Source organism: Acartia tonsa, chromosome 7, assembly GCF_053477335.1.
Source record: "Acartia tonsa isolate MP-2025a chromosome 7, ASM5347733v1, whole genome shotgun sequence".
NCBI classification, from domain to species: domain Eukaryota; kingdom Metazoa; phylum Arthropoda; class Copepoda; order Calanoida; family Acartiidae; genus Acartia; species Acartia tonsa.
The window spans coordinates 48,518,221-48,541,590 of record NC_137266.1 but is presented as its reverse complement, the minus strand read 5'-3'; the positions used below and the strand labels follow the sequence as shown (position 1 = coordinate 48,541,590).

Below are 23,370 nucleotides of genomic sequence, written 5' to 3'. Positions count from 1 at the left end.
ACATGGTGATAATTAAAATAAAATACTTTATAAGACGACATTTCTTTTGTATTTTATATTTTACAAAAATTGCATTTTAAAATTGTCCCAAGGATTTCACACTTTGCAGGATGATTTCTGTAAAAGTCACGATTTATAAAGAGTTACCATAAAATATGTACGACCATTTAAATATTCTTTTTTTTTACTTTTTCAATACATTTTTTGTATAGAAAAAAGAACAGAAGTATGAATAAATACGTCTAATAAAACTTTATAGTATAATTTTTCTTCAGGTGTTATGATTGGTAAATTCAACATGGACGTATAGATGGGTTGTAATGCAAATCCTAGTTATATTGTAGCCTTGCTTCTAATAACCATGTAAAGTTCTAGTTTCCAAGTTCTTTACAGACTTAGTCAAGGATGATAAATATCTACATAAAAATTTTCAGGGGTATAGGGGATAGTATTCTGAATATTAAAGTAACAGGGTATATATATGTTCTTCTAGTTCCTCAAGCTTTTTTATAGGGCTAATAACAATGACGCCATACTGGCTTACCATTGGTCAATTAAATGTAAAATGGCCTGCTATTGATGATTTAGTCTGTGTATTGGCTTATCAACGGATAATTGTTTGTATGACGTCATACCCAAAAGAGCTTCCAAGTTCTTAATTTTAAGAAATCTTTGTAGAGCTTATGTCATGGCTTAGGACTATCTTACTTTAAAGTCTTGGGATGGATTTTAGCTATTTTTCTGACCCTTATCTCCCCCATTTGCAAATAAGAAAAAAAGCTTAAAGAATAAAAAGTAATATTTACCTAAACTTATTTTTATTCAATATATGTATCCCTTCCTTTGTTATTTATGGAAAATACAAGTAATAATCATATAGCTTTATGTCTGGGAAAAAACTTTATCATGGAAAATGGATAAAAGACGTTATATTTAGATATATAACATTTTTTTCTTACATTCTTAAAAGTTATTTATCGCATTATATTAAAGACAGCTTTATGTGGTTATTAAAATACAAAATTAGAAAATTAAAGTTTTGTTAGTACTACTTAATGTTAGATGTAAAGTCAACGTTGAAATCACATGACATAGCAATCCTGATATAAAAGATAAAGGATACCTATATGTCTGTCTGTTTATATCGAAGGATCTTGTAAACGCTAAACAAATATAGCTCTCCTTTATAGTGTAGCTTCTTATAGGTTCTGGAAAGGTAAATAGCTATTTTTGGTGAGGGTAATAACACCCTCCCAAGATAAATCGCCAAAATGCTCAAAATAGTTTTACAATCACGCTAGGCGGCGTCATTGTTGTATGACTTACTGGTTTTAAAGGTGTCCAGAGACTTTTCTTTTTAAAACAGCAACGGCCCTTAGAGGTATCTAGCCTATTATACTTCTCTTGAAAACAAAATCAACAATCATCCGTTATCCCTGAAGAAATGTATCAATAGTAGGTTTAGCTTTTGACCACCAAATATTAATTTGTTCAGTTTTCAATGTCAGCAGTTATTTATAGTTGACAGGAATCTACAGGGATAAGACAATGACCAATAAATTGAGGTTCATCCCCAATAATGATACATAGAATTATCCCTTCTATAGATTACAATTAATGGTTGAAACGTTTAGACACTTACCTTGATCACTGATGTCCCTAAAGTTAATAGTCCAACAAATGAGAAAACGCTATTATAAACTTTGGGGACTATTGTAACAAACAGCCCATTATCCCCACTCTCACTGATTTATATTTGTACACTTTTATTTTCTTGCAGACTTTATATTACTTTTATGTTCAATTTACCTTTAAAAAATACGGAAATAAGATTTGTATGATCATCACCAAACCTTTCTCCTTTTCAGCTAAATTATTTTAAGACTAGTGCGGCTACGCCTTTAAAGGCCTCTAGAGGCACTTGATGGGGCGGTGGTGATATTTACAACCTACATTTTTATTTTATATTTGAAAAAAAAGTAATTTTTTATTTCTTAGGGTTGGAGTCGACAATTTTCCAGTTTTAATTTAATTTTTATCATTACAAATTTGTGACAAGGGGATTTTTTTCTAGAGTAGATTTTTCTTGGGAGGGTGGTAGTACCCTCCCCAAAAATAGTTAAAAGCCTTTCAGGACCCTGTAAAGTTGCTGTTAAACGATAAGGCCATGCATATGAAAGTGTAAATTAAAGTGATGTATATCTCCAATTATGACAAACAAAATTCACCCTTCTTTAGATAACACTATTATAAATTAAAAGTGTAATTTACATTTCATTGTCCCCACCCTCCCCATGATACAATACATAGAGTGTGAATATCTTTTTGTAATCTGTAAGTTAAGATATAAAGCAATATATATAAACATTTCTTAGTGTGGAATTTAAAATGACTTTTGTTTTATTATGATCCTTTGAAATAAACAATGTCTCTTAAATATCCTAATTTTAGAAAATACTAAGAGACTAATTACGATTTCATATAGGTAATATTCGTTATTCATATTATTTAGCAGAAGGTGACTTCAAGTTCAAGTTTTAGCAGCCGTTTTCGATTGAGAACATTACAAATGTATTCAGGAATCTAAAGAGGTATGGCAATGGCCGATAAATTGATGTACATCCCCAGTGATGATGCACAAAATTACCCCATTCATAAATTAAAATTAGTGAATGAAACTTTTAAACACTCAACTTAAATAACCAACCAATCAAAATTTAATACGAGTCCCCAAAGTTGTTATTATAAAACTCTGGGGACTAGTGTTATAAACAACCTAATGTCCCCTCCCTCCCTGGTTCTAATGTGGCTTTAAAATTAAGAGTTACCTCGCACACACAAGTAAACTTAAGTCATTTGAAATTCCAGATTGTATAAGAAATGAATAATAAATTATTCACAATTCTCCTATATAGATCTTTTTCTGTATTGGAATATTAAAAATTTACATTTTTCCTTCCTCACTTAGCATATAACTTTTACAGTTTATATGTTATGCATCTAGAGACTTTAAATGGCTTAGATGGGGTAAAATAATAGCCTAAAGCCTAAGGCTTAAATCTTAAAAAAGTCTAATACCATCTCTGGACCTATGTGAAGCTTTCCAAAAACTCAATCAGTTCTGTAGTTGTCGAAATCTTAAGCTTCAGACAAAAAAACTACTTTATAAAAAAAAAGATATTTTGTTTATATTTTAATTAAATGGATAGAGATATTATGTGTTATATTCGTTTTTTTTGCATGGATAGGCCAATTTGGAAGTTAGGACTTTCCCTAAATATTAAAAAGAAATCAATTAATTTGTTTGCAGATAACCATTAATTCTTGATTTTTAATATTTTTATCTATAGAACATTTTATTATTTTTTTAAAGGCTGATTTTCTACAAGGAAAAAATAAAGGACCATCAAAAAGCTTCTCACAGTTTAAGAATTTTTTCTTCTTGTATCACAAGAACTAAAATTATTTTTTAAAGTAAAATAAATCAATCAAAACAGTTATTTATATTTATTTTGTATTCTACTATTCAACAAAACAAACATCACAAATTTCACTTTTTAAATAACATTTCATATAAACATATATTTACTAAATAAACTAATAATTAATCACAAGGTTTTGTTTTGGAGTTTCTACAATTATAATATTATAATATAAATAAATAGGATTTTTGTAATTAGCACAGCAATAACAAGTTTATTCTTTACAAAGGAAAAAAATTTGTTGTAAAGTACTTTTAAATGTACACATTGTTACTCTTAAGAATGCCTTAAAATAATCCAAGATCTGTAGTGATAACTATTTGAGGTTCTAAGCTGGATCTTTAAATGTGTAGCCGTTGACATTGCCGTAGCCGTAGCCGTCGCCACTGCCAGTGCTGCCAATAAACATTGATTTTAAAAAAAGATTTTACAGCAGTGCAATGCTAGCTATCCTAAAAATATGGATTTATAAAAATAAATTATTTTTAGAAAAGAAATAAATTTATTATGCCTAAATAAATGCGTAGCCAATTTGATTTAAAGATCGCTATGAGGTTTGTGACTGTATTTCTGGCAGCGGCAATTGCAACGGCTACACATTTAAAGATCCAGCTCTGTTGTGCACTGATATTTATATTCAAATTAGTATGTACATTTTTAATTATTGACTTTTACAGATTATTTTCAGGTCGCTGTTTAAATGATGGGAGACTGTAATATTTATGTTCGGCCATTTAGTTGCTGACAGAATTTAAAGATTTTAGACTTTTTTGCTTTTGAAATATTCGATTATAACAATATTTACAGTCAACAAGTTAAAAAAGTTTTTTTTTAAATTTCAAATTTTTGGCTATTATCTTTACATAAACATGACAGGATGTGAGTTTGTCTGTCTGTGTAGTATTGCAAAGGATTTTGCTATTAAATCAACCAATATAGTGTAGCTTCTCATAGGCCAGGGTCAAGTTTATAACTATTTTGGTGGAGGGTACAAACACCCAAAATTCCCACTTACCACATGCGCCCCAGAGGCCTCTTGGCATAGACACTATTTGAAAATAAATCCCTGAAACGGCACTATATAGATTTTCACAATAATGAAACAAAAAATTACCCCTTCTGTAGATTAAAATTAGTGGTTGAAACGTTTGAACACTCAACATTATAAAGTAAGCAAAATTCATTAAAGTTGTTATGCCAACAAATAAGAAAATATTAATATAAAACTAAAGGGACTAACATCGCATTGTCCCCTCTCTCCCTCTGTAATGAAATACTCCGACGGAATATCCTAGTTATAGAGTAGCTGCGCTAATAAAATATAAATACAGGAAAATAAATAGGAATTATTAGGGAATCTAAGAAAGTTAAACACACATAAATTTCTAAAATAAATTTGTTTTGAAAATATTTTATTATTCGATCTATAAATATTTCTTCAAGTTTCCATTTCATTTAAATTTAGCGACATCACTTATTTAACATTAAGGATAAGTATATCTTTAATTCAGTAGTTATCATTAATCACTTTTTAAGTTTATTTTGTGTTCTGATTAAATTTCTTAATAGCTTTTGTTGTATTATCTATTCTGTTTTCTTCTTTGTTTCTTAGAAACCTGAAAATGAAAATATTTATTAATAATTGATTACATTTGCATTAATGTTTTGAGGGTGTGCAATTGATTCCGCATATTATAATGAACGCCATCTTGAAGCTTTTTAAAGTGCCTATAATAAATGACGTCATACTGGCATACCATTGGTCAATTAAAATGTATACTTGCCTATCATTGGTCATTTGTATTGTATGACGTCATTTTGTATACGGTACTATAAAGAGCTACTTTAAGCATTGTCAAAAGACCTATTAATTAACAAATAAACAAGAATGACAAAAATCATTAAAGCGAAGATCAATAAATAAGTTTAAAATTACATTTTGAAATTGACAATACAATTCTAAATTAACTGATGTTACAGACGGGTGAACGGACGTACGTAAGGAACTAACCTAGAAGTATAATAGCTTCGCTTTCAATGCGTGCGATGTTTACTTATGCCAGTTAAGCAAAGTAAAAGGGTAGTACAAGATGTTGAATTTTATGAAGATTGCGGAAGTTAATGCGCACCTTATCAAACCATTTTCCTTATAAACAGGAAAAATTAATAATTTCCAACAAGGCTCTAAATCAGATTTTATAATGCTGGATAGAAATTATTCTTAGAAAAAAGTTTAGAAACTTGTACCATCCACTTAATATACAATAAATGGGGTCATCTCAAAAAATTTCTATCTCAGAAAACGCCTATCTCAAAAAACGCCCATCTCAAAAAACACCTATCTCAGAAAATGCCTATTACATTTAAAAAATAAAGTTTTGTCTAATATCTAGTATTTAATAGTATAAAAAAGACTATTTACTAAGTATATTTGCAATAACTTTTATTTAATGAAATCTTCCAATTTTTAACATGTACAAAACGGCCTGCTTTATTGCTTCAAGATCCATGTCAGATCTATATAGGAAATAAATGTCTATAAACGAGCTCAAGTTTTCCAAGGAATATATGTACATAACTCATAGTGCTCCAATAATCCATAATAAACTCTCATTGGCTAGAACGATAAGACCCATTATTTTACTTTATTAAAAATAAATTCATTATTTTCATTTCATGTTGCTATTTACCTTATATTGATGTATTTAATTTCTAATCATAAAAAAGAAAATTTAAATTTATAATATAATAAATTTAAGAAAACTCTGTTTTAAAAGAATTCGATTGTGGCGACACTTTGTGTGTTCAAATATTAAACTAAAATTGTAATCATCATCATTAACCCTTTGGTGATGGTAATGTAAAGAAAAAAATTAAATTTTAAAATCTTTTTAAAATCATTTAAATTATTGAATATTTACTTTCTTTTAGATAGTAATGCCGGGTGAGGAAAAAAGATTTATTGAGAAATAGATATGCATATAGAAAACTAGCCAATAGGGAGATAATTATATCGAGCCAACTCTAGTATTTTGATATCCTAAATGTACCATATTTACATTTTGTGTAAAGACATGTCTTGTATGATACAAATACAAAAAAAAGAGTAGCTTCTAAAATCAGAAGGAACGTTTTTTTAGTATAGCCAATAAAAGTTCCTGACGCTTTTAATCTTAGTAATGAAAGATAACTTTTTAACTATTGTAAAATTAATATTTTAAAGCTTTTGAAAATACGTTCGCTTCCTTGTCTCTCATTTGATAAAATATCCATGTGATTGTTTAGATTAGGTTAATTAAGGATATTAATATTAGCAATTTTGCTACTGCAAGGTTTATGCTTTCTGCAGGGACTAGCAGCTAATATGCAAACCCGTGTAGGTTATATTTGAACTCCTGTATATCCCTAGGAGTTATATAACCATATGAAGAAAACTTGTCGGATGAAAATTTCATATTAAAAAATATTTCATTAGTGACTAGTGGCGATGCCGCTAGTACGCTCAGAAATGCTAGGAGGTAGTAATTACATACAAAGATTACAAAGATGGTACAAAATCATCTAAAAATATATATTAGTATTGGTCTGCAATATTATACAGGGGTGTTTTACCACAATAACTAACCAATTTAAAATTGGCTGCAAAAATATTTGTTTCTGACATATTATTTGAATCATTGTATGCTTTGAAAGGAGCTAATTTTCTAATATTTTTGACAGTATGATTAATATTAAATCTCATGATTCATGTAAACCAAATCCTATAACTTAAAGTAATAAGGTTTCTGTCTGCACATCAAGATCACACTAACTACTGAACAGATTGAGTTCTTCTTATTAGGTAAGATTCGTAAAGGATTGTTTTATGTTTAAGGATTATCTCCCATTCTCACCCCCTAATAATAAAGACCCCCAGGATTGAGTTTTCAATTTAACGAAGATTCCTATATCTCAAACCAATTCTTGGGTTAGTTTTATGCTATTTTTCTGTACCATCCTCACAAAAAATACCCTTAAGCATATCTTCAAAAATACCCCACAGTGTGTGAGCTTCTAGATGATATGGCTATAATGATTGCTAATAATCCATAATAACTTCAGTCACGTTTACCAATATATTTAACTCTCTGAAATATGTCAATTTTTATAATCCTTTATGTTATTTACATGTTACCTATTTCATATCAGAATTTATTGCTGATAAGTAAAAACGTAGAAGTCAATCATCAAGGCAAGATATTATACTTATGTTTTCATAGTCAATTCATAATTCTTATATTCCTATTTTTTAATTTTATAAAGATTTTTGATGTCAGCTTTATACACATAAAGCATAGTTCTTTTAATTGGCTAAATTTTAATGTATTAGAAAACTTTAAAGAAGATTTTTGCAGAGAGAGGGAGAGGGTTACAATACGCTGTTTTATTACACTAGTCCTAATAGTTTTATAAAAACTTTCTCTTAATCGTTGGCTTAACAACTATACTTCACAGAATTATTTCTGTAGTATAAATCCTTTGTTTCTTTTCGAAACTTAAAGATAACAACTTTGGGGACTTTAGTGAATTTTGATTAGTTTGTTAATTAAGGTTAGTGTTCAAACGTTTCAAGCACTAATTGTAAACTACAGAAGGTGTAATTTTGTGTATCATTATTTGGGAGTTACATCAATTTATCGTCAATTGTCTTATCTCTTTAGATCCCTGTGACCCTACAGACACAAAGCAAAACTGTTATGTATTGATTATGTGATTGGCCTACAATACCTTTCTTCTCCAGAGGATGAGTAGAATTCCCAAGAGACTTGTTACACATATACCAGCCACCCCTAAACAATTATGATATAAGTTATCTATCTGTCTATATGCTATCTATCTATCTATGTGTCTATATGCTTTCTTTCTATCTATCAATCTAAATAGCCCCTTGTTAACATATACCATCCACACCTGAACAATTATGATATGATATATCTATCTATCTATCTACCTGTAAATATGACGGCTAAATTAGACTGTTGTAGGGCAGCATACCCTGAATCCGAGATTTCTATACTGTCTATCTGTCTATCTATCTGTCTATCTATCTATGTACCTGTAAATATGACGGCTACATTAACCTGTTCAATACCCTGGGTCCTAGATTTCTAAACTGTCTGTCTGTCTGGCTGTCTATCTATCTATCTATATACCTGTAAATATGACGGCAACATTAGCCTGTTGCAGGGCAGCATACCCTGGATCCAAGATTTCTATACTGTTTGTCTGTCTATCTATCTATCTACTTATAAATATGACGGCAACATTAGCCTGTTGTAGGGCAGCATACCATGGGTTCAAGATTTCTATACTGTTTGTCTGTCTATCTATCTATCTACTTATAAATATGACGGCAACATTAGCCTGTTGTAGGGCAGCATACCCTGGTTCCAATATTTCTATACTGTCTGTCTGCCTATCTATCTATCTATCTACCTGTAAATATGACGGCTACATTAGCCTGTTGTAGGGCAGCATAACCTGGGTCCAAGATTTATATACTATTTATCTATCTATCTATCTATCTATCTATATACCTGTAAATATGACGGCTACATTAGCCTGTTGTAGGGCAGCACACCCTGGATCCAATATTCCTATACTGTCTGTCTATCTATACTATCTATCTATATACCTGTAAATATGACGGCAACATTAGCCTGTTGTAGGGCAGCATACCCTGGGTCCAAGATTTCTATACTGTCTATCTGTCTATCTATCTATCTATCTACCTGTAAATATGACAGCCACATTAGCCTGTTGTAGGGCAGCATACCCTGGGTCCAAGATTTCTATACTGTTTGTCTGTCTATATATCTATCTACTTATAAATGTGACGGCAACATTAGCCTGTTGAAGGGCAGCATACCCTGGATCCAAGATTTCTATACTGTTTGTATGTCTATCTATCTATCTACTTATAAATATGACGGCAACATTAGCCTGTTGAAGGGCAGCATACCCTGGATCCAAGATTTCTATACTGTTTGTCTGTCTATCTATCTATCTACTTATAAATATGACGGCAACATTAGCCTGTTGTAGGGCAGCATACCATGGGTCCAAGATTTCTATACTGTCTATCTATCTATCTACCTGTTAATATGACGGCTACATTAGCCTGTTGTAGGGCAGCATACCATGGGTCCAAGATTTCTATATTGTCTGTCTGTCTATCGATCTATCTATCTACCTGTAAATATGACGGCTACATTAGCCTGTTGTAGGGCAGCATACCCTGGATCCAAGATTTCTATACTGCATGAACTGTTTCCTAAATAAAATTTATGGATTTTATTTAAATTTTCAAAAAATTGTCTGTAATACGATGCTATGCATGGTTTTTCAGTGTGGTTGAGATTCGGTTCTTATCCAGCGGATATTAATTGGTTTTAAAGCCATTCTGTAAATGAAATATTGTTTACAATAAAAAGACCATATGGCCTTAATTAAAGGTATTATATTTTAATTGATTATCTTATTCATTAAATTATTATAATGGTCTTATTAACAAAATATTTCTTTATGGTTTGTTTGAAACTGTTAAAGGAAAAGAAATTAAATTAGTCTTCATAAATTGTAGAGTATTATCCTATGTAATCCATAAAATACAAAATTACGTACAACATAACAAATAAATAATTCTTACATTCATTTTTTTTACATAAATAAAAAACTATTGTTTTTAAAAAAATTATTGGGCTCAGCAGCGGCTAGTTTTCAATCGGCTTGATGTGACTGAATTCTGATACAAAATTGTAGCTGTAAATGACAGATATCTTTCGATAAAACAGGGGCGAATAACCAATCTTTAAAATATAAAAGGGACCTTTGATTTATTAGTTCGCAAAATATCTATTCCACCGGCTGTTAATTTAAAGGATAGACAAGTAGACCGGATGCAACTGCAGATAATTTCAATTTGTGGGTGGTTTTTTTGCACAATATGTGGCTGAAGATGGCCGCAGTGATCTTAATCTAGTTTTGCAGACAACCAGATTTGCAAATATAATTTGCTTTACTACCTTTTTGCAGCTCTAAAAGCTTCTATGAAGGAAGGGGGTTGTCGAACAAACCCAATTTATTCAATTTTAGTTTTAAAAAGAAAAATTAAAACTAGATTATTAGGAAAGGTTTTTTCCTATTGATAAACAGACATGCTAACATCGTATATCCCTCAAACAAACAGAGGATTTATAGAGTAGCCTCGCAACTGAAACTGTTACATAATCTAATTACATAAATAATACATTTGAAACTAAGGTAAAATTATTGAAATGTTGAAATGCCAAATCTGATGATTAAGCATGAAACACGTTTCAAACAGAGCTAATTAACAAGGACAAGCAAACCGTATTCATAAAAAAAAACGAAATTAATAAAGCATAGACATTTAGGCAATATCATATTATTAAAAGTAATTTCAAAATATTTAGATAAACAGTTGATTTGAACAAAAGAATCTGACAAACGGACTGAGGTAGAAACCCAAGGAAGGTCAGACGGTCATTTTCTGGATCAGGATTAGCTGCGCCACTTTAATTGTTAGAACATCGCTAATCCAATTATTTAAAGTAGTAAGCTTTTTTGTCTGTAGCGACGGATCTCGCTAACCGCTGAACCAATATGGTTCTCCTTCACAGTGGAGCTTCATATAGGACATGCTATGGTTTTAGGCTAATATTTTTTTTTTATAAAAAATGCTGCGTTTTATGCTATTTGTCTGCTCTTCTATAATAAATTTAGAGTATAGATGTATAAACAGATAGCTACAAACATTCCTTAAGCAAAGACCTAAAGCTCTGCAGAAGGTTGTTTATCGATAGAAATTTTGCTTTCTCACTTAGCTGCTAGAAAGCTCAAATGCTGTCATTTTAATAAGGTTTGAAGAAATAATCAAAATCACCAACTTGTTGGTATAAGGATTTGGGGGACCTTATTATAAATTAAAGTCATCTGCCCAATTGTACAAGAGTTAAAACAATTAAATCAAAAGATTTAAGTGTAAAACTATTTGTAAATAAGAGTATAAGAATAAGATATTGTTATCAACGACAAAAAAAATGTTTTGCCTAGTTTTTGTAAAAAAAATTTGAGCATATTTATCATTTAATATCAATGCTATCTTTTCAAAAGTGTTTCCATTAATTTGTTTGTGTTTTGTAAGCAAACCCTGTTTTATTATTATTTGTACTGTGTTATTTTATTTGAATATATGTTTCAAAGATAGCTAATTTTTTTAAAAAATAAACTGAGATGAATCTTGGAATTTTCTTATTAAACATAATAATGTATATATAATTAGAATAGTAAGACCTTGAAAATAAGCGATAAATTATTAGATGATAATTATCAGTAAATTTAACAGAATTTAAACGTAATTATTACAAAGCTAGCTAAAAAAGTGTTGACAAAAAATAATAATCCTTTTATTCAAATACTATAGAACATTATAACAAGGATGATAATATTAAGTGTAGCAGCATTTTAAAAAATATGTCTTTCTAAAATCAATTGATTTAATGAATAAAATATTGAAAATATAGCAATGTACAGATTTTTATGATTTTCAGGAATTGAAAATAATTACATTCATTTGGTTGCTGATGTAAAAAGCAGAAAAGGGCATGTATAGAGTCATAAAAGAGCTGCAATGATTTACATATATTTAATAGGATGTAAAATCCTTTTATCAAAGTCAAATGCAGATTAACTTTTATTTGCAAATTCATTGGAAAAAAAATCCGGACTTACTGATAGACAAAGTGAATTATAGAGTAGCTTCTCTACTAAATATAACATATAAATAGACATGCGCAGAAGCTACGTAGGAGCTACGGACAGTTCTAATATTTCGGAAACAGGGATAAGGGATGGGAAACGTAAGAAAATATTATTCCAGGCCTATTTTCCAACTAGGCCTAAAAAACTAGTTTCGGGATGACGCAGTAGTTAGATTTGAAAACTATGAACAATGATGAAATAGCTATTATATGAATGCAAAGAAAAAAAGTATAGAATAGAATTCAGGTAGTTGATTTCACCAATCATAAAATATAATAAAAACTTTCCAAAGAACCAATATGTTAGTGGCTTTAAGTAGAATCCCGTTATTACTTCGCCAACCCCCCCCCCCATTTAAAAAAAAGTTTTTTTGAGATGGTTAAATCTGATTTATTTTCAAACATTTTAAGGGGGGATCTACTTCACCCCAAAATTTGTATTTAGAAATGAACACCGCTTTAGCCCCCCCAGCTTTAATAAATAAATTAAGTAGATTTGAATAAGTACATGGGTAACATTCTATCAACTAATTGTTCCATAGCATACATATAAATTAAGAATTTTTTTAAAAAATAATTTTACGTTAAATATTAACAAAAAAGTTCAATTAAGTGTTTTACCAAAATTAATGAAAATTTTTTTTAACAAAACACAGTACACTTTTATTTACATATTGAACTAGTTTTGTATTTGTAATCATTTAGTTGGGTTATCAATTCCACATGAAATGTAACTTTTAAATTGTCTAAAGACAATGAGTTTTTCACATTGTTCTAAAGTATAAAATGTTGAATCCTACTCAGTCTTCAAAAAACGATCTCTCAATTTATGTTTTGCTATATGGACATTTATTAATGTGTAGATTTAATAATAAGTTGATGTGATTGAACGTCATATATATTGTTGTCCTTCTGATAGCAGAAACTTTCCATTGTTGTCTTTCTAATAGCAGAAATTTATGTTTGCTTGAATTAATTTAGCCAATAATGAACTGGGGGACGCGTTTGTTATTAATAATTGGTTAATGCTAAAAGCAAGTTTCAGGTTATTGGATATTGGCCTACAGCCAATGAGGAACTGGCGAAAATGAGTTGATTTTATAGGCAAAAAAGAAAAGTTGCCCCATCACTTTTAAAAGGAGGCTGAGACCTAATTTTCGGCCAGGTTTCCCATCCCTTATCCCTGTTCGGAAAGGGGAAAGGAAGAAAGTTATCTATCTATTACTGGGAAAAACATTTAAAAGCCCCCTCAAAAGGAAAATATTTTAAAAACAAATTAAACCTATATTGATTTTAATTTGAACCTTAATATTGCTATTTTTAAAAATTGGCATTGATATCTACTTTCCGAAATGACTGTATTGTTAGCAGCTTGAAGTGAAAATATTTTACTGAAAGTCCAAATTTTTACAGTTTTTATAATTTTTTGACAATGCTAAAATTGATTTGTTTCCTTCATTAATTTTAAGATATATCCATTATTTATTAAGGAAAAACACAAATATATGTTAAATTTTATAGGTAGGGAATTGTTTCTAATGATGAAAAATCCTGTATAAAACTCGGCCATTTTAGGGTCCAAGCTGTCAAATTTCTTGACCAATATGAATATGTTAGTAGGTCTTTGCCATAGTTCTATGTAGCCATGTACCATCGACCCCTCTATACTTTAAAATATAAAAGAGACCTTTGATTGATTCGTTTGCAAAATATCTATTCCACTGGCTGTTAATTTATAAAATAGACAAGTAGACCGGCTGCAACTTCAGATAATTTCAAATTGTTTTTTTTTGCAAAATATGTGGCTGAATATGGCTGCTGTGATCTTAATCTAGTTTTGCAGACGACAATCAGATTTGCAAAGAGAATTAGCTTTATTACCTTTTTGCAGCTCTAAAGGCTTCTATGAAGGAAGGGGGTTGTCGAACAAACCCAATTTATTTAATTTTAGTTTTAAAAGAAAAATTTAAACTAGATTATTGTAGGAAAGTTTTTTTATTGATAAACAGAAAGACATCCTTAAATAAACAGATAATCTACAGAGTAGCATTGCAACTGAAACTGTTACATAATCTAATTACATAAATAATAAATTTGAAACTAAGGTAAAATTATTGAAATGTTGAAATGCCAAATCTGATGATTAAGCATGAAACACGTTTCAAACAAGAGCTAATTAACAAGGACAAGCAAACCGTATTTATAAAAAAAACCCGAAATTAATAAAGCATAGACATTTAGGCAATATCATATTATTAAAAGTACCCAAAGAAGGACAGACGGACATCAAGATAAAGATTAGCTGCGCCACTTTAATTGTTAGAACATCACTAAGTTTTGTTGTCTGTAGCTACAGATCTAGCTAACCGCTGAACCGATATGGTTTTCCTTCACAGTGGAGTTTCATATGGGACCTCAGATGGTTTAAAGCTATTTTTAAAAAAGGCTTGGTTTGGTTTAATGCTATTAGTCTGCCCTTCCACATCCGTTCAAATATAGAGCCATTAGAAGCTAGGGGAGCAGCCTTTGTTTTCCTTTTAAACATTTCTGCGAACCAATATATACGATTCGTGGATTTCAATAAAACCAAATTTCATAATTTTATCCCATCTGGTAATAATGGAATGGGGGGGGGGGGGGGAGTTGGGCTGTTTATAATACTAGTCCCAAAAGTTTTATAATGGCGTATTCTTATTTGTAGTTTCATTTTGATTTTTTTATTGGTTTGTTAATTAATTTGACTGTCCAATCGTTTTAACAACTAATTGTAATCTACAGAAGGAGTTCTATTGTTTATCATCATTTGGGATGTACATCAATGTATCGGCAACTCTCTTATCCCTTTAGATACACTGGACAATGAAAAAAATATGCGTCTAAATTAACTGAATGGGGAGAAAAACGTAGAATTAGGGAAAGTTACTTGTAGAGATGTTTCGGTTATCAAACGTTACAAAAATTACATAAGATTTTTCTAGTTTTTATATTATTTGACATTTGTGTCGAAATATTTTCAAAATTTAAAAAGACATGTCACAATTAGCTCATGAAATCAAATTATAATTAATTCTAGAGTCTTCTAAACTTATTTTATGTATTTTTGTAATATTTATGCTTTTTACAAGGTGTAAACCTCGAAGGTATTAAGTAGATGAATCTTGTAATTTTACATAACGGGATAATTGTGTTGAAAGAGTGTGAGATCACTTCAACCTATCTGTAAATTAACCTTCTCCAAAATGTACGGGCCCATAGCCTTAAGGAGGCGCCATTATTTTTCAATAAAAATATTTAAACATGAGAATATACATAAGGCTTCATGAAGTGGTCGAAATCGATTAGTAAAGTTAGTATCAAGATCTTAATATACAGACATCAAAAACCTTACTTTTTTATATAATAGGATAAAATATCTTCACCATGTATCCTGTAATTTATTCTATCCATATATTAACCCTTAAAAGTCGGGCGTTCAATGCCCCCCCCCCCCCCATGAACAGTCAAAGGTTAACCTTACCTAAAGAATTGCTAAGATGACAAGTATATTCTCCATCTACGTCATCCGTCACCTCCAGCTCCAAAACTGGATTCGAACCTTTAAATAGAATTACATTATAAAATGGTAAAAATTTAAGGTACTGTCTATCCGTAAGTCAGTCCGTCCTTAACTCTTTGGGGGAAATACAATTTTCTCGGCTTCTATTGAAGATGGACGAGTAAAGTTTTTGCTGAAGATTCCCTGTATCAATGAGCATCAAGTTTATAATTTACATTGTCCAACAGACTGCCGGTCATGCATAAAAGACATTGAAAATATTTTATTTTATTAATAATTAAAAAAATTTCATGATTTCTAATAGTCTCTATAATTTGCTACTTATGGATGTTGTTATCCTTATTTCTTAATAATCTTTGTACTGAAATTTTTTTAGAATATTTGCCTGTACCTCAGAACTTTTACTTTGTGGTGTGGTTTCAGGATAGAAGGATATGACAACTGAATTTAAAATTACATTTTCTGATCATGACCAGTGATTCTAAGGGATAAGATAATGGCCGATAAATGATGACAAAATTAATCTTTCTGTAATTCATAGGTGGTAGAAACAAGTACGTCCAAGCTTTGAATTTGAGTATTAATATGTAATCTTTATACCATAGAGACAAGGACGTCCAAACTTTTTTTTATTCTTTTTTTTGGAGGGGGGGGGGGGGATTTTTTCTTGTATTTTCCGTAAAGTTATTTGTTACTGTTTAGTCAAATGAGCTTATTAAGTCAAACTGACTCAACAGTAATACACAACTTTACGGAAAATACACGAAAAAACCCCTTCATCAGCTATTAAAAATAATTTTGAAAATGGTATTGAGGGGGAGAATATTTTAGTTACAATAGCCTATCCAGCTATCTCTTATACTGTGTGTGTAATTATTAAACAAGGAAGAAAATGTTTAAATTACCAAGAATTCATTCATTGTGTGCATACAATGTCATTGAAAAGTATTTATACATGATAATTATGTCAGGCTGTTTATTACAACAGTTCCTAAAGTTTTATTATAACGTTTTCTTATTCGTTGGCCTAACAATTTTGGACAATTTTACTATATTTGATTGGTTGGTTTTTTAAATTGAGTGTCCGAAAATTTCAACCGCTAATTGTAATCTACAGAATTGTTAATTTTGGGTATCATCATTGGTGATGTACATCAATTTATCGGTCATTGTCTTATCCCTTTACATCCCTGAAAGCTAAATCATGAATACAAACTATTTCAGACCTCCTTGAAATTATACTAGGATAGAAAGAGTAAAATGGTATTTTTAAAGTGATTTGTACAAATGTTAATTTTATGTTTCTTGCATTTTTTGAAATTTGTTACCTTTGCTATTTTATTATTATTACAACTTTTGACTGAACACTTTGTGGGTAAAGTTTGTAAAGTAGAACAAGCAAACAGTAAACTGTTGTTTGTCAGGAATCTAAAGGGATAAGACAATGACCGATGAATTGATCCCCAATGAAGATACACAAAATTACCTATTCTTTAGATTTCAATTAAAGGTTGAAATGTTTAGACACTCAATTTAATAAACCAACCAATTAAAATTCAGTAAAAGTCCCCAAAGTTGTTCAAATAACGAATAAGAAAACGTTATTATAGATTATTAGTGCAATAAATTGCCCAATGTTCCCTCCCTCCATGGTTGTTTGTAAATGAATTCAAACATCTATTAACAAGTTGTATTACACATCTATCTTATATAGTCATTCTTAAATATTTTGTAGATAGATACTTTTATAAATCTGCTAAAATTTGTATTTTTATAATTTAGATTCTTCTGGTGTTTTAATTTGCTATAAAAGATTAGGCATCTTTTTATTAAAAATAACCCAGATAACTAACTGCCTCATACTTGAGGACCTTTTTTCGTCTGCTAGTAAATTGCTTTCTGCTCTTTTGTAGAGACTAGAGCTATGTTAATATTCCCTACGCTATTGGCTGATATTCAAAGACCCAATTGAAAGTCGCCACTGGGTCTCCATCCCGTAAACAGGAATTAATATGGATACAATTTTACGTTCAACATTCAATGGACTTTCTAGTGCCCCTTATAATAAGCTCAAAAAAACCCAAGAAAAATATAATGATTCTGGTTCCGAGATCTCACTAAACAAATTAATATCAATGTAAATAGTATGAGAATGAATTTAGAATGTACGTGGATAATAATATTATGGTAGGGGAAAAATTGTCGTCAATTTAGCTTGCTAGCATGGAACTCATTTATTGGTCATTTCGTTCCTCAAGTGGGAAAGCAGTGTGTGTTGGAAAAGGGGGCATTTAGCCCGCTGCGTGTTTCACTTTATTTGAGAACATGAATATCTGTTGTAAGATCCAAATAATAATATATCCATTAGTATAAGAAATTAAGTATGGTGTAGAAAACGTCATAAAAAGAAGAAGAATACTTAATGAAATCTCAGCCTTTTATTCTTTATTAAATATTCATAAACTAGGAGTTCCTACATAACAAAACAATCATCATTAATAAATAGAATCAAAATACAATATGTGAGAATATATCTTTTAGGTACTTATATGTATTTAGTTGGTTTTAATGAGACAAAAAATATCCTCTGGCCTACTTTGTTATAAAATACATTTGGCGTTTAAATGTATTTAGACTTCAAACGGTTAAAAAACATAAACATAAAAGGAAATTTATATTATCTATTATGACTAAATAGTTAATTAATTAAACAGTGGCTCTGCTCTTAATGTCAGAAATGAGTTAGAATGAATAGATCAATAAAGATGCTACCAATTGATTAATTAAGGTATTAAAAAGATGTTTTTAGTGTTATATTACAAGCGTTCCTTGAGGCCTCTAATTGCACGTAAAATGTTTTTTTAAATCTATTTTAAGATCTGCTATTTAATTAAAAATATCAAGAAGGCGGTTAGCGAGATCCTTCGGTACACACATACATATTAAAAGGATTAGAATCTGCAAAGGATATATTCAGTAAAGGTTCTTCTTTCTTTATTCCTGTGTTGTTCTCTTGGGACTAGAATAAAGCAAAGAGGAAATGGATTTGCTTAAAAGATATGAGATAATGAAACTTAACAAGAAACTGAATATTCATAACTACGCTACATAACAGAGAGAAAGAGAGCAATGGACTGTTTATTACACTAGTCCCAAAAAAATTAAAATAACGTTTTCTTTTTCATTGACACAATGGGTAAATTTATGTAAATATCATCATTGAAGATATACATCAATTTATCGGCAATTGTCTTATGCCTTTAGATCCCAGTAATGACACAATCTTTTATCAAGTCAAAATTGTTAATTCGTAGTATATATTTTTACATTATGAAATTGAAAGCGTACAATAAAGTTATAGAGAAGCAATGCTTCTAAAAAGATGGGAAAAGTTGATTATTGATGACGTAAAACAGATTTTAAAATATCAAAACATTAAAATCCTATTTAAAGCCATAACATAAAATAGATTTGCGCCTATTGCTTGTAAGTTATATCCCCATAGGTGTTCAAAAATTATCTCCAAATTCCTTCTGTAACCAAAGTTTTAAAAACATGATTTCTCAATCAGTGGCTTTAAAAAATTGAGAACTTGGTTGATTAAATCTTGGTTGGTTGTTACAAATTAGTAGTGTTCAAACATTTCCACCAATCTATAGGAACTGTAATTTTGTTTATTTGATCATAAATCTATCGACATTGTTGTTAAATGTTGATAGCTCAAACTTAAAATTGCATGTTTAATTAAAGTTAGAATTTTTGTCCTACTTTCAATGTCTTCCTTAAAATTCTTAAAAGCTCCATCCTACAAATTAAACATTTATATATGCATACAATTATCCTTGTATCCTTTCCTTAATAAAAATGTTAAATATTTCTTTATTTTCATATATAATAATTCATTTTAAATGAAATAACAACTAAAAATAAACACTAAAAAAAAAATACTTTACAAAAAAATTACACTTTAAAAATACACTATAAAATAATACACTTTTAAAGTAAAAAATATGCAAAAATATAGACCTACATCAAAAAAACTTGACTTAACTAAAAAATACTCTAACACAATAAAAAAATGAAATTATCAGCAAAAGTAGGTTTATATCAGCCTTCCTTTTCTCATCTCATAGGAAGCCTGCTGGTTTTCTTAAGCTTGGTGTAGCTTCAAAGCACTTTAAACTGTAGCCCTGTAAATTCGAACCTGGTCAACTGTAAGACTCCACTGATTGAAGCATATCATAGGAGGGTGTTGACCATGGTCTGCATGTAATATAAATTGTAATTTTTTTTATAAAATTGTAATCTTATTAAATGTAGATTCGAAAATATATATTCATTCATATATTCATATAATTTATAAATTGCAACAAAAACGAGCATTAAGCTTTCTTATGCACTTTTTCTAACCAAAAAGGAATAAATATATGAATAACAAATGAACATATTTTCCTTTTGCAGTAGTGAAGCTATTTTTATTAGGTGTTTTTGTCGTGTTGCGTTTAAGTCACTCTAAAAGAGGCTAGACACAATTCAAAGGAATGAGAACACGTAGCGCATCAGCTTATCGTCGGAGTGGTTAAGGGTTAGAATCTCTGAGCAAACCACTTCAGTTAAAGGTCCAATATACTGCTGCTATATCAAATGCATTCATTGTAAGATTAACAGATCTATAGTATAGATGTATATAAAGACAACTACCTCCCTTCATTTTTCAAAGACCCCTTTCGTCTGCTTCTAAATAATTGTCTGCTACTTAATTGTGTTAATATAAGCGATACTATTGGTTGATTATCAATGACCCAATAGGAAGGTTGCACAAGACGATTGCGATGGGGAGATACAGTTATTTAACCCTTTCTCCCTCTAGTGTTTTACTCTAATGTAAGATTAGTGGAGGCGCTTTTCATTTTAATGTAAAGTTAAAAATAAGAAAAGGTCATGTAATCAAAGGGTTAGTTGTCTGCAATATTTGGGATATCATTTTCATGGAACGATTTTATAATAACAATATCATCCTTGATCAGGAACATATTCTAAGGTGTAACAGTATTAAAAAAATATTTTAGGTGTTTTTCCTCTATTATATCCTATTATATAAAGTACTAAGCTTTTTTCTGTCTGTAGCGAAGGATCTTGCTAACTAACGAACATATATGGTTCTCCTTAACAGTACAGCTTCTTAAAGGTCCTAATGTGGTTTTAGGCTATTTTTTGCCCATCTATATCACTTTGATTATAGAGCCCCTAGATGCTAGGGGCGCAGCCACTAGTTATTCCTATAAAGCAAATATGGAACATTAAATTGGAATGAATTAGCCCTTGAAAAGGCACATCTAGTCAACTGAATTACCTGTTTGTAAAGTTTTGTTAGCTTGCTCCCATTTGTAAAAGAACTGGCTAGGAGCACCTACCCCATCACATCTAAAAAATTTGTAAACAAATCAATTATTCTCAAAAGTCAAAAATAACGAACAAACAAAGGCCATAAACATTGGCAAAAGTATGTACTATTGTAATTTAAAAGAGCTCTTTGCCTTTCAGAGTGCCTTTGCCTTATTAGTCGAGGTAAACAAAGATATTAATGGATTTTTTTTGATCTTTCATTTTGTTGTTAAAAGCGATAATTGATGTACTTTGGAGAATGGATTATAAATAAAAAAAATACAACAAAATTTTTTTGATTTGGCAATTTAATAATTTGATCATTTAAATTCAAAATAGGGACGCTTTAATAATAAAAAAATATAGAAAAAAATGCAAGTTTTACCTTATTTTTATCACAGTATTTACGATTGTAGAATGTAGTGTACATGTTGGCGGATATACAACCTGAAATAATTTAAATAATCATTTTCTGAAGCAAATCAACTCTTTAGTCTGTATGTATGAGAATCTAACCAGTGAACTATAGGTTATAGGTATAGGCTTAGGTAAAACCCTCTAGACGACAAACCGTTTGAATACACAACCTTATCCAGAATTCGTAGCTGTGCATGAAAATGTCTTGGCCTATTTATAGGCCAAGACATTACTTCTATATTTATTATTAATGTCATGCGCCTGACATAAAAAAAAAGTTTTACGTTTTTTTTATGTATATATGGTTGCGTTCTTATCTCATATGATGTCTTAAAGGTCTAAAAAAATGTATTTATCCCTTATTTTTTGAGGCAGTTTTAAATAAACCATTTTTTCACCCATTACAATTTTCAATTTTGTACTTTTTTCAATTCTAACAAAAACTAATCTTTCATCTTAATGTTTTTTTTTACTTAATAATAATCTCAAAATCCTTCTTATTAAGAAGATAAGTGTTCTGAATATGATAAGTTACATTGTGTTTTTAAATAAACAAAGTTGTAACAGACCTATTGAATTTGAAATTATGTAAATTATGTAATAGTTATTAAAGATTTTTCAAGTACTAGAAACTTATAAATTCTGAAGAAGGAAGGTTGATTTTAGATTTTAGAGTAGGTGAAACATTAAACGTTCTTTGTCTGAGGGCACAGTGTGAGGTGTCAAATAATACATCTGAATATAAAAACCTTATCACATGTCACATGCTACTTAGGAAGGAAAGTACAGGAAAAGATCATTGCTGTAATAAAAAAAATATTTTATGATAGTTGAAAACATTGTACTAAATAGTATTGTGTTATTAGCCGGAAGTTGAAAAGATAATAAACAGAACAATTTATGGTTAGAATTGCTGAATATCTATGCCTGTCCATAAATGCATAAGAATACATTGTATATGATATTGTACAATATTCTACAACAAATCATACCCATACAATACAGGGTGTAGCAGTATAATATATTGTATATGATATTGTATAATATTCTACAACAAATCATACCCATAAATACAGGGTGTACCAGTATAATATATTATATATGACATTGTTCAATATTCTACAACAAATTGTACCCATACAATACAGGGTGTAAAAGAATAATATATTGTATATGATAATGCACTTTTTTTTACAACAAAACATATCCCTACAATACAGAATGTAATATTATGATATATTGTATATAATATGGTACAATAATCCACAACAAATCATACCCATACACTACAGGATGTAGCAGTATAATATATTATATATGATATTGTACAATATTCTACAACAAAACATACCCATACAATACAGGGTGTATCAGTATAATATATTGTATATGATATTGTATACTATTCTACTACAAATCATACCCATACAATACAGGGTTTATCAGTATAATATATTGATTATGATATTGCACAATATTCTACAAAAAATCATACCCATACAATACAGGGTGTATCAGTATGATATATTGTACAATATTCTACAACAAATGATACCCATACAATATGAAATTTTATTTAATAAAAGAAAAATTTTAAAACATAATCTTTTTTTTTGTGGGGGGGGGGGAGGGTAGGTGGTAAGTTTTTTTCTAGGGTCAATTTATTTTCATAAAAGTTATAAACCTTTCTAGGAACTATGCGAAGCTA

At 29.9% G+C, this 23,370-nt stretch overlaps 1 protein-coding gene across 1 annotated transcript in view; it reads right to left on the bottom strand.

Annotated features, from left to right (window-relative positions):
• Nucleotides 1–4,769: 4,769 nt before the first annotated feature.
• LOC145324592 (synaptogenesis protein syg-2-like) overlaps nt 4,770–23,370 on the bottom strand; it is a 164,152-nt gene continuing 145,551 nt past the window's right edge. The window contains exons 27-32 of the mRNA XM_080167173.1: nt 21,631–21,692; nt 21,214–21,284; nt 15,822–15,899; nt 9,715–9,795; nt 8,250–8,311; nt 4,770–5,098 (exon numbers count right to left, since the gene is read on the bottom strand). Coding sequence (XP_080023299.1) covers nt 5,063–5,098; nt 8,250–8,311; nt 9,715–9,795; nt 15,822–15,899; nt 21,214–21,284; nt 21,631–21,692 — 390 coding nt within the window. The 3' untranslated portion in view covers nt 4,770–5,062. The remainder of the gene's footprint in view (nt 5,099–8,249; nt 8,312–9,714; nt 9,796–15,821; nt 15,900–21,213; nt 21,285–21,630; nt 21,693–23,370) is intronic.